Raw genomic sequence first — 13,740 nt, 5'->3', positions numbered from 1 at the left:
ACTGGCTGCTTAGTGTTTTGATCCCCTAAATCCATGTGAATACAATTAGTCTTTGAAGGTAGAGACAGAGGATCCCTAGAGCAAGCAGGATATCCACACAGGTGGTATGAAAAGCATCATACAGACATGTATGAAAATAAAAAAATGCAAAAATGCTCAGAAAGTCTATAACTTGGTTACTTCCAGAATCATTTACTGATAGTTCCAATTAGTTAGCAAGATTAATAATTGAAGATGAGATCATAAAAGCTAACATGGAGAATAATGCTACCATAGTTTCATTATCAAAATTAACATTTTTACTTAGACAAAATGTGTCTACTTACTTTTGAAAAGTAAGTAGGCAAAAATTAACTTTATGATTAACTTTGATCTTCCTGCCATAGACCATGGAGGCTTCTCAATGCTCAACCCCATTTTATTTTATTTTATTTTATTTTTAAATTTTGATTATTTTTTTAAAATTTCATTCACATTCCATTCACTGTTCCCCCACACACACATACACCCCTCCTCCGGCACTGGTCCCCACCTTTCCCCCAGCTCAAACCCCATCTACTCCTCCCAAAGGGTCATCAAAGTTTGGCTCATTAAGTTGGAGCAGGGACAAGCCCCTCCCCCACTGTGTTAAGGCTGACCATAGCATCCCACCATAGGGAATGGGCTTCAACAAGCTAGCTCATACACCAGGGATAGTTGTAACACACTTTTCAGAATATCACTTAACAATCTTGCTAAAAAGGCAATAGGATGTTTTCTTTGGTGGGTGGCAGGGCGGCAGCTAGCAAAATATAAATACATTTATAGAACCATTAAAGAAAAAAGAAGCCGTGAATTTGAAAAGTAGCAAGGAGGGGCATATGGGATCATCTGAAGGAAGCAAAAGGAATGGTGAAATTGTGTGGTTAATTATAACTAAAAAACTAAAAATAATTTCCCAAAAGAAACTTAACTTTCAAGACATTGGTTAACACAAATATTATAAAATCTTTTTATTCAAAACAAGATTGACATCATCAATTATCCACAAGATATTAAAAACTGGAAAGAGAAAAATAATCTCTAAATAACTAGTCGATTCAAGCAGATTGCTATGCTTGTGTGGCTTGCATTTAACAAAATCTTGTCCAATTTTGGGTAGTATAACCAGATGCAGAATAGAAATATGATTTCCCTTCTTTTCATCTTCATCAACTAATATAACTGCGTATAGAGAGCATGCTCTGTTCCCTAGCCCTAGAAAGGGACTGTGCAATCCATGAAGCCCCTCATAAATATGACGCATGCTCACTCACAGTGAATTGGCAGAGGCACGGTCCAGGATCGTGGAAAGCTATTAAGAGCAGACACCTGCACTGAATCTTAATAGGAAGGCATCCTGGAGAGGGGAGCCGGATAACCAGGGACCTGGGACGATGTGTCCTCTGCACCGTGCTAAGAAATTTCAATTCTGTCTTAAGCACAGCTGCTTAGTAATTTCAAGTGGAGCTCTGACGGGTCCGGGTTGTTGATTCCTGGATATATTAGCTTTCGCGGCATGCCAGGCTCTCCTGCTTCGCATTATGAAACACATCCACACCGTCATTCCATTCATCAGGCTGCACTGTTTTTGTTTGCCAGGTCCTCTCCAGAACATGCTAGCTTTGTTACTTTCAGTTTATTTGTATGTTAATATATTTCATCTATTTTATTTTTTAAAAGGTATTCCAAATATGTTTTTCTTTAGTATGAAAATATTTAATGTTAAATTGGCCTCTGACTGGTATTTTTTAGTTGAAGAAATGCCTAAAATTCTGCAATCGATTTTCTTCTTAATATGATCTATAATTTAAAAATATAGATAAAAATAATTATATTTTACATATTTCAATATAATCTCTTGTGGAAAAAAATAACAAGAGCCATTAATTTTATGTATATCGGTAAATTTTATCTTATTATTAATGAACGTTAGACACTGATTACTTCTATAGTTGTTATTCATATCCATAACATATTTTTAAATTATGTCACATATCTGTGTATTTTTTTTGCTTCTCAGAGTTTCTTTATTTTGCATACACTATTGAAAGTGACAAACTGAAGACAATGGATGAATACTCTTCATTTCATCGTGGTTCATATGACAAATGAAACAAGTTTACCTTCCCACATAGACTTCTATTATAGGGCATCAGTGGAGGGGATCCTTACTATTTCTCTCTCCACAAAATTCGAGGGAAGGCTCTTCTTCATAAAAAGTCATCATTCCATGATAGGCTAAGATGCTTTTCACATCAAAATGTCCCAGTCATAAACTAGTGCCACTGTAGCAAGAAATTATATTTTGTATATGATTCTCTCTGTAAGATAAAATTCTAACAACAAATAGAAAGTATACATAGATAAATTCTTTTTTTCCCAAAAGTCTACTTCAATATTTAATGATATTTATCAACATTTACCGTAATTTTAATAGCAATTTTCTACTTTCTTTTTTACTTTTCTAAATGTTTGCAGTTTATCCTCTTAGCCATTTTATTTTTAAAGTTTCTTTTCCCTTTATCACAAATAAATGTATACATGTGGAATAATGATTAATTAATGGCATAGTCATCAGATAAAACTACATACGACTCACGGACTACATGAAGGCCAATATTTTCTTGTTTTCTTTGTGTTTTACAAAGGAAATATTAAACTGCTTTCTTGTGGACAACACTGTAAATAACTGAACATCATATGGAATGAAAATTTATTTTAATGAATGTAAAAGTCTGTATGGAATGACAATTATGAAGTTCTCGTTATATATTAGTAAACATTACTTATAAAAGTACTTTAACTGAAGATAATACCCCAGTGTCTATGTGTGACTAGATTTTGAATTTTGAAGTTATTTCTACTGCTTAAAGAGTTCATTAATAGAAGTAATATCTACATGTCTTCTGGGAAAATAATGAAAGAACATATAATAATTTGACATGATACAATTCATACTTTCACATTATTTTTATTTTATATACATTTTAGTTGTATTATTTAATATACTGCATAAAATTTATTAGAGGCTTTTCTCGTAGTAATAGAAGTTCATAATACATAATGAAAAATAAAACCTTGCTATGCTGTATACTTGCAGAAAATGTCACCTATAATTAGAATTATTTTTCAGGTAATGTAAACAAAGATTAAACTTCAGATTAATGCAATGAATTCTGTGTTTTACAGGAAATATTGATGAAACAGAGCAAGAGTGGAAAGCAGGATTCCATCGCTGGAGCAATTACATGATGGACTGGAAGAATCAATTTAACGATTACACTAGCAAGAAAGAGAGTTGTATGGGTCTCTAATTAATAGATTTACCCTTTATAGAATGTTCATTTTCCTGTAGATGAGAGCAAAAATACCAGCAGCTCTCTCCACACACACCGAGAATGCTATTAGACTGCAGCGAAACAAATGCCAGAGGAGAGTAGTGATTCCTCGCGTCTTTCACTTAGTATTTTACTAACCTTTCAGAACCGAGTCACCATAAGTTGATTTATTAATTTATAGAATAAAAACTTTGTGTATTAATACCACGTGCTCCTCTGATCTTGTTGTCCTGGATAACCTGATGGGTTTGCCTTACAAGGAGCAGACTCTTTTTATTAACTTCTCCGTTTTCCGAACCACGTAGAAAAAAGTATCTTGAAAAACTGAGTCAGATTTTGAAACACTAGATATTATAGCTTATGTTAGTGTTTCCTATAATTTATTTATAAACTTAGTGTTAATATGGAATAGTAAAATAACAAAAAAATTTGCTAGTAATATATACAGGAGCAAGAGAGAATAGAAAAATAAGAACCGTAGTATCTGAGAAAGGTGATAGTGAAATAAAAGATGACGAGCACCAACTCAAGGAATTTCATGTACCATTGAAAAATTAAACCAACTTGCTGTCCTGCATCAGGAAACACGTTTCAGGCATCAGTTCCTGAAAATGACTTGGCATATGGAGCAGGTCCCATACAAGAAGTCCACAGCGAGAGAATACATTGTTTAAAAGAGAACCCTTTTCCTCCATGCTGTGCTTTGGGGCGGACCCCGAAATCGGTTTATAGGAACTCTTGGATATTGTGCCTTTAACAGATTCACAGATGAAACAAATGTTCGAGGTAAATTACTCATGAATTGAATGTATGTGAATCTAGACTCGACATCAGTCTAGTCCTCTCTTGGTTAATAGTGAGGAACTGTTACTATAGAGTCATATAGCTGTCACCTAACTTAGGTGATCTTTTGATTCATTTCTCAAAATATGACAAATAAACATGTCTTAGATTATAAAAGAATAAATGTGGCTAATCCAGGCAGTTTAGACCTTTATTTTGATCAATTATTTATATGCTGAAAAATGATTTTAGTGGATTAAGGTTCAAATCTTGATTTATGAGAACTAAAGCAATAAGACTCATCTTTTTAAAAAGTTCCCTTCTTATAATATCTAATTTTTGAAAAATAATATGCTAAATGTTATAATGATGGGATAATTTGAAAAGTAAAGTAATTAAGTTCGTATCAATCAGAAAATTCCTTGGATGATTATTGATAAAATTTTAGCTGTGACACAACCCAATGCCTAATAAATAAGACAATCTGCACATTGCTGAAGAAAACAACAAAATTAATAGTGAAATTTCATAGCATGGCTGTCAACACTGAACTCAACAACACCAGTTTAAAAAGCAGATTTGTAGGATGGAAAGGGCTTTGCCTATGTAGCCTGAATGTAAACCATTACTTACTTTCCTTTCACACTGATGAATAAAGAAAAGTTCATCAGCAGTTATAAGAATGCATACAAATGTGTCTTAGGGTTATTTAAAGGAACAGAACAGATAGAATAAATACATATATTAGAAAGAAATTTATTTGAGTGGTTTAGCAGAAATATATTAGTAGTTCAATAATGGCTGTCTCTAACTGGAAAGGCCTAGAATATAGAAACTGTTCAATACAAAAGGCCAAAAGTCTCAGCGTTCCCACTCAGGTGCTGGAAGCCTCAAGAAATACTACAGTTTCTGGGCTTTTGTCTTCTTTGGAATCCCCAAAAGTGGGTTCTAATATTAGAGAACGGATGTCACATTAACAGAATAGATTAAATTTACCTGCAAGAATTAGGCTAAGCAGGTAAAATGCAAAATTTCCTTCTTCCATGTCTTTTGATCTGAGCAGGCACCATAAGGTGCATAACATATTTAGGATGGGTCTCTCTGTTTCAAATAACCTGATCAAGAAAAATCACTCTCAGGTCTGTCCTGAAACATGGGAATAAGTTAATTTCAGCAACTGTCAAGATGACACCAAAATTAGGCATTACAAATTCATCCATTGTCAGCCTGACATATAGCTAGATTTCCTCAAGCAAAGTTTAATTTCCAAATGAAAGCAATAATCAAGTCATAATTACACCTAACAATCTATAACTGTCTCATGAAAAGCTGTAAACATATTTTAGAATAGCTAGCAAAATCCCTTGAAGAATCTTTAATCTTTTAGTGTCTTTCAACTTAAATATGACAATATTGATGTATAACACATAACCAATGATATTATCTCGATTGATGTTACAGTGCATGCAAAAGATATAGAGGGAAGAAATCAAAAATATCTGTATATACGTGCTAACATATTGTTAACATAATAAGACATACCAATTTCAATCATTTCGGCAAATGAATCTTGGCCAGTATTTATAACTACATATCTCTACTACCCATTTCTTTTCCTCCACATTTAGTAAGCAGCTTATCTTTATGGGTTTCCTGGAAGTAATGTCAGTTGAAAATCAGTATCCAATAGGCCATGCAAATCGGATTGTTTATTTTTCCTCAATGTTTAGTTACTCTAGTAGAAGACAGAAGGCTAATAGTAAAACTCTTCTGTAAGCTAACACAATCCTAACTCACGGGGACTTGGCCTTCTCTCATTCACGAAGTTCTAGGTTTTCTAACTGGCTCAAGTCTGAAAATTGACATGTAGAGATTCCTTATTACGACAATCCAATTTATTCTTTCTTGTATTTGTTCTAGAGTTTTCCTGTTTACAGACAGAGATGAAACAAACAGATAGGCTTCTATTTAATTTCTTCCTAGAAATACCATGTTTCACTAGACAGTACCAAAAGTCCCTATGGGTCAGACCTTTGCACACCATTGCTTTGTATGTGTGGCCCATTCCAATACCTATGCTTGTCTTGCCTTTGACAATTCAATGATGCCACCTGACCTATGCAAGTCAGTGGCCCAATTAAATCCATTACAATTAATTAATGCATTGAGCAGCAGCATCTTCAATGTTAAGATGTGACCTAAGGAAAAGAACAATGACAAGGCTCTACAAATGTGTCGGAGCCCTCTCAGCATTTCCCATGCTTCCCACTCACCGTTTTCTGTAGTGCAGGGCATGTATTCTTTGCCCTGCCACTGTAAAGGAATAGATGTTTCCAGGTTAATCTTCTCTAGCATTCCAAATTCTGTGTCCGAAAATTCCCATAATCAATAATAAGCCTTGTCAATATAGCAGGCCATTCAGTTTCTTTTAAGTAGAATATCATTTGATAAATACATCGGCCTACCAATCATATATACCTCTGCTATCCCTTTTCAATTGTGAAAGCTTCCATAATAAACCTAGAATCATCATTCAGTGGGTTTATATCAATAATCTCAGCCTGATCCAGTTTTATGTTCCTTCTACCATGATCCTACATCGTTAAGAGCTATTCCCAAACATGTTCCCTGGACCTCTACTTTTGTGAACTAGAAAGTTCAGTAAATTCTTTAGTAGAGTCATTGACCTCAAAGACCTCACTTCTAGGAGCTTTTTTAGTCTCCTTAAAGGTCTACAGAAAATAATTAGTTGGCACCAAGGAACATCTGTATAGTCTTGCCTAGCATTTCCTTCAGGGCAGATAATTTTGAGTTCTTCGTACAAAGCAGGGTCAATTTTCTCAGGCAAGGATGGAGAGAGGGATATGTTTGGGATGCATAGTCCACTAAGTGAGATAATATAGCGATTTGAATGAGAACACCCCTCCCCCAGGCATAGGCTCAGATATTGGAACTCATGATCCTAAGCTGGTGCTGTTGTTTGGGAGATTTAAAAGGAACAACCTTGCTGGAGGAGATGTTTCACTCTGGATAGGCTTTGAGATATATAACCCCATTATTCTTCTACTTCACCTTTTCTGTATCATGCTTGTGTTTGAAGATGTAAGCTTTAAGTTTCCTGTTACAGGCACCATAACTGCTGTTTGCTGCCATGTTTCTCACTGGGGATTGTTATCCCTCTGGAAATATAAGCCCAATAAATGCTTCCTTCTATAAATTCCCTTGGTCATGTGATTTCATTATAGCAAGTGAAATGCATCATACATATACACATATTCATTTATACAAAGAACCTCTTCCATCATAGAAGTAGAACAAAGATATTTGTTAAATGACTTTATATGGTAAAAAATAGAAAGTGAGAAAAATAGTAGGATGATCACATGTTCACCTAATTGATCACTACAATTAATTCAAAATGATGTAGTATATCTTATAAAAGAAATATATAGTCATACAGTTATAAAATATAAATATACACAGCTCCTCTCATATATATATATATATATATATATATATATATATATATATATATATACACATACACACACACACACACACACACACACACACACTAGAACCAGAAGTGGCAACAATAGCAAAGTTTGATGTTATTGAATGTTTTATTTATAAACTAATTTTGAGAGAATTGTGTGAAAAAACCTGCTGATCTCATGTAGAAGTATTTTTTTTCTTTTTTTTTTTTCGAGACAGGGTTTCTCTGTGGTTTTGGAGCCTGTCCTGGAACTAGCTCTTGTAGACCAGGCTGGTCTCGAACTCACAGAGATCCGCCTGCCTCTGCCTCCCAAGTGCTGGGATTAAAGGCGTGCGCCACCACCGCCCGGCTACATGTAGAAGTATTTGAATTTTCTCCCAGTTGTTTCTCAGTTTTGCCTCTCAGGGAATATTATCTTTCTCAATACCCTGGGAATCATCACTCTGAAAGGGATATATCCGAAGAGTGTTTCCATCTCTGCATACAAGAAGAAGTAAGCCAAAGTTGGTCTTTGAAGAATGGAGATTCTTTAGTTAGATTATACAATCAGAGAAAAATGTCCTTGAGCGGTGCATATCCTTTTGGTCATCCGTCTCCAGCCTTCTTTGGTGCCATCCCACCGATCACTTCAGCACTTTAAATCCTCTGAGTTTTTTACTCCATGTCTGTTTTTTTTTTTTTAATTCAGTAGTGTCTAAGAAAGTCTGTTTTGCTCTTTAGCTTTAGCTCAAATTTTAGTTTAATGATAAACAAAATCCAACATTTTTAACAGGTCCCAGGCCCACATCAGCTTTTACTGATTTTCTATTATTATGTACTGGAAAAGAAAAGGTTGCTTGCAGCAGACATATTTCAGAAATTGTGATTCCTCTGATGAAGAGAGCAATAGTCTAATTTTTGAGTGAACTTTTCCAAATATCTTTCAGAACACAGGCAGATGATTTTACATTATTGTTAAAGCCAACACCCGTTTTAATTTTCAATGCTTCTTAATAGTTTTTGAGCTTATGGCTTTCCTTTTCTTCTCCTCTGAATGAAATTCGAGTTTTCATGGTTATATGCTTTTCCTCATTGATTCCTGCTAACAAATGTCCTTCTACTTGGATTTCTTTTCTTTTCCCTCTGTTCTTTTGTTGCTGTCCTCCTCCTCCTTTTTTTTTGTTGGTTATTTATATTGTTTCTTTTCCCTTTTTTCCTGATGTCAATCTAGGAATACCTGGTAAGCTCCAGGCATATATTGGGATTTGTATTGTGAAGCCAGTTTATCTTAACTACAGCTAGAGATCCTCACTAGCAAGAATCTTCCTATGGGAATTGCATTTAATTAACACATTTTTTTCTTAAATAGGATTTCCAGAAAACTGTTTCAGGATATTGAAAAGAGGACTTAGTGTTTTCTCCATGTGTCATTGGCCTTTGCCCCAGGCACTTTTTTTTTTCAGTTTTAGAGCAGCCATTCTTTCCAGTAGTTCTTCAACATTATTTTATTTTCTTTAGAAAATGTTCTTTTCTTTTGTTTTTTTATAACATTGTTATGCAATAATGTGGAAAATGTCTCTTTTTAAGCACATATAAAAGACATCTGATTACAAATGCTGCTGAATTAATGCAACATACACACTTTGAATATGCCTGGACTTCACAACTTAAGTCAAAAAATATGTTACTTTGGAGAAGAGGTTTTGCTTTTGTTTTCACAGGAAATGAGACATGGTTTCTCTGTGTATTTTTGGCTGTCCTGGAACTCATTCTGTAGACCAGGCTGCTCTTGAGTTCATAGAGATCCATCTGCCTCTGCCTCCTAAGTGCATGTGCCACCCTCATTCCCAACTACTCTCTTTCTTTCAAGAACTTTTCTATCCTATTTTCTATTATCGTCCAAACCTAAATATATTGTTAAACATACTGTAAACTATTTAAAGATTTTTTTCTCATATTAATATGTCTTTACTGTATTTTTTTTACTCTTTTTCTCATCACATGAATCTTTGTTAATTGAAATGGCTAGGATTAAAGCCACAGCTTTGGTGGCAGGATATGCCACATTCCTTGGCTTCCTGAGAGTCTAGCTAGCTTCATGGTGGAGGTACTCATGGGAGCCACTTTCCCCCCCCCCCCAAAACTCTGTGGAGTTTCTAGGTTCATGTCACCACCAAGAATCATGCCATCTGCTGCTCATAAACACTGCTTAAGCGTTTGGTAGCAAGGCCTCTTAAAACAGTTGCACAGGTTTTGTTGCTAACGCTGAGTCAGGAGCCTCTCTTAAAGGAGCCATGCCTAACAAATTAAACCCACCCAAAACAATGCTGGTATCAAGAAGTAGGATTACTGCAAATACTGCAGTGCTTTTGTTTTTTAAAGAAATGGAAAATGTTTACTATAATAGGGACCTCAACACTGCCCTCCCATATAGGCTGAATAAAACTGTTTTAAATCAGTGGGTTTAGACTGACTCCATTTAATTATGTTTGTATATGAACTTTACTCTGACAAATGAATCTCCAAATATATCTACATTATATTTTAAAATATTATTTGCTGTTCATAATTTAGCAATGTTGCTTAGCTTTCAAGTCTGTGGGTTTGACACTATGTTTTTTGTTGTTGTTGTTTCTGTGTTTCTTTTTCTGGTTTTGGTAAATGGGATCACAGGCTGTAATGGCTGACCTGTCCTATGCAAGATTGTAGGCTGATAATGTGAAAGCACAAGTAACTAAAGTATCAAGGAAGTTAAGACATGATTTTACATAAACAACATCTATAGTTTGGATTGAGAGATACCTCAAAGACTGCAGGTTTGCAGGTTTGTGTCTGTGAAATTAATAAATCTACAAAAGGAGGGAAAATACTTCCTAACACATTTTAATAACTTTATATAGAAGAATATTGTTTCGGTGTAGTAATCTTTATAAAAAAATTTGTTGTTTAGTCAAATTCTCAGCTCAGTTGCTAAGAAACTTCCAACAAACTCCAAAATAATGGAATGTGTTCTATTTTATTTTTTCCCTGCCTTTCTATCCTTCTTCGACTAACACTTTGACTAAGGAGTTCATTTCTTTATATTACATTCACAAACACTGGCATATTAATTATAATATGTCTTTGTTACTGAAAACTTAGGAGAGTTCTGTCTGGAATGACAGAAACTTCTGAGGACATCGAGGGCCACTCTTAGGTCTCTTAATCTTGTTAATAAAGTAATAAAGGGTGGACTCAGAAGTGTTTCTAAGGGCAATTTTGTTAGAATCTAAAGGCGGGTGGGGGGGGAGATAAACAAACAAAACCAAACAAGACTATAAAGCTGCATAGTTTGGTCATTTTCCAGAGCAGGGAGAAGGAGAAAAGGAAGAGAAAAACAGTGTAAATAGTGCTATAACAGAAAGGACAGGGGCAACTTAGAAAAAGAAATGTTTGAAAGTCAGCATGGGAAAATGTGTCCAGGACTCTTTTTTTTTTTTAAGTTGCATTTCTTTTGGTCTGAGAACTCAGAAAAACAGACAGACAATAACATTGCTGAGCCTAGGCTCAACAGAAACAAGTATTCTGGAAAAGAAAAGTAAATTATTTCATTAATGTATAGAAAATTATTACTCTAATTTCTTTACTATTTGCTTAATGCGAATCAACCTTCCTGATGGGTGGTTCCCGCATCTGTTTAACTTTTAAGGGAGTAAATAATGGCATGGTTCCACACTGAGGGAGGTTAAGTTCTTTGAACTGGAAGGAAGTAGCATTTCCTTAATGGACCTCCGCTGCTACCGTTCCACTTATATGCTTAGCAGGGTTTAAAACTCTTTTATTATTTAGCAAAGCATTTGCTGGAAAAGGCTAGAGGAGAGAGTGGAAAAATAGGATACTACAGTATAAACACCAAGACAATCACTAGAAAATAAAAAAAAAATTATTTAGAAGGATAATATAAATTGAGATCAATTCCAGTCATGGTGGCATATATCCGTGATTCTGAGTGTGCAGAAGAACAAGATCAGAAGGTCCAGGTAAAACTGAACATCACAGTGAGAGATACTACTTAAAAACTATGTAAAAGGGAAAGATATCTCTCAGGGATGAGCACTTGCCTACAAGTATGAATGAAACCATGGGCTCTGATCTTGAAAAAAAAAAGATAAGAAGAAAGAATAAATATTGTAGAATATTGTGATAAATTCTGTTGTCTATTATCATTAAATCAGTGTATATTAAAAACAGAACAAGAAATGCCACATGTCTTGTAGTTGTTAAATGGTATTACAATTCAGGAAGGATATCATGGATAACAGACAGATCATAAGAAAAAGATATGGTAAAAGGCTGTCAGTTCTCAGTTATGAAACACTCATTAGATCAATATAAGTGACAAAAAACATGGCTTGAAATAATTAAAATATTAAAGACTTAAAAATAAAAGAAATAATGGGATTGGAATGATGGCTGAGCAGTTAAGAGCATGTAAAACTCTTGAAAGGGATTTCAGTTTTATCCAAATGCCCACACTATGCAGTTACTATCACCTTTTAACTCCAGATCTAAGGCTTCTCTAAGTACCTGTGCACATGTTCATACACACACACACACACACACACACACACACACACGCAGGAATGCACACGTACACCTAAAAATAAACAAAGAGATAAAATGAAACAAGAAAATTATGAAAGATAAATAAAAGTAATATATTATTTTTTTAAATAATGAACTTCAACACTTCGATACAACCTGAAAAGTGCAATACCATATACAAAATAATTAAATGCAATTCAAAAATATATACTAAATAAATCGTTTAGCCTATAAACACAAGGACCATTGTTTACCAGCAAAAAGTATTGAGTGCTTCACACATTCCAGAATTTCTGAAATTGACCTTTTTTGTTTGTTTAATTAGGAAAATTTTAAAAAATCTAAAATATGCCCTAATTGAAAAGAAATAAAGTTAATCTGGGTCATTCATAATCTAGGTCAGACACCTGGCAGGAGTTAGATAGAGAATTCTATAGACTGATCTGGAAAGTCTCCTAGATGGTCTCAATTACAAAATAAATCAATGATAGTACTATTGTATATGTTTTAGGATTTCTATCTAAAAATCAATGTGAATGGTTTATGTACTCCATATGCCCAGCTGTCCCTGGTAAGGTATATAATGCGGAACAGCTGATGTTTCTACCCCACTGGCTATAGCAAAGAATGGAAAAATAAATTATTTTTCCTGTCTTATCTTGTAGCTCCTTTTATACTTTGTACCATTTGCATATATTACTTATTCTTAATAAATATAATTTCTATAGGAGGGAGACATGATTTGTTGATTATTCTCATGAAAAAGTTCCCAATAACTGAATGCTAATGCTATAGGCTCTGCAAGTGTTACCTAGCATAAAGATGGATAAAGTAAATTATACTAAAAAGCTGCATCCAAGGTCTTCCTGTCTTAGACTACTGACACGGATGCTGTGAACAATGGTCAGCCATCAAATCTTGAAGGACATTTGAAGACAATGCTATTAAAAATTGTATATATGGTGACAGTTCTGAAGTCCTTAAATATTGGCCACACTTGTCTCAAGAAATTTGAGTCTCAAATGGCTCTTGCATGCTCAGTGGTACACAACTCTCGGATTACAATTTAAGATTGTATGCAGGAAATAAAATCAGCCAATAGAAGTCCTTGAAGGAAAACATGACTTGTATTCACTTATTTGAAAAATAATTACAAATTCTTTTACAGTTTGCTATATACTTCATTAACTATTTGGCTATTTGTCCTAAATTGATGTTATTGACAGGCCTAAATTCATAAGCTTTCTCCCTTTCACAAAATAAAGAAGCACCAGAAATTATCTTTTAAAAAGACACAATGCCTTTAACCTTTTTCTACATACGCTTTTGTTACATTTTCTTTACTGATACGATATGAACAATGGTGAACAGGGGCAAAAACATTAGAATTTTATGTTTAAGACAAATCTTCATATTATACATTTGATTCTGTTCAAGTTCTATCTTACTCTTTGCAGAATTATCATATATATATATATATATATATATATATATATATATCCACAGTATCTCAGTAAATAAGTATGACTGATATATAAG

General features: G+C 34.2%; 1 protein-coding gene across 1 annotated transcript in view; it reads left to right on the top strand.

Annotated features, from left to right (window-relative positions):
- The window catches only part of Bche (butyrylcholinesterase), a 53,244-nt gene extending 45,885 nt beyond the window's left edge, over window positions 1-7,359 (top strand). The window contains exon 4 of the mRNA XM_075950593.1: window positions 3,211-7,359. Coding sequence (XP_075806708.1) covers window positions 3,211-3,335 — 125 coding nt within the window. The 3' untranslated portion in view covers window positions 3,336-7,359. The remainder of the gene's footprint in view (window positions 1-3,210) is intronic.
- The last annotated feature ends 6,381 nt before the right edge of the window (window positions 7,360-13,740 follow it).

This window comes from Microtus pennsylvanicus, chromosome 16 (assembly GCF_037038515.1).
Source record: "Microtus pennsylvanicus isolate mMicPen1 chromosome 16, mMicPen1.hap1, whole genome shotgun sequence".
Lineage (NCBI taxonomy): Eukaryota > Metazoa > Chordata > Mammalia > Rodentia > Cricetidae > Microtus > Microtus pennsylvanicus.
Note: the sequence above shows the minus strand (reverse complement) of the source record. Positions and strands in the feature narration are given on the sequence as shown.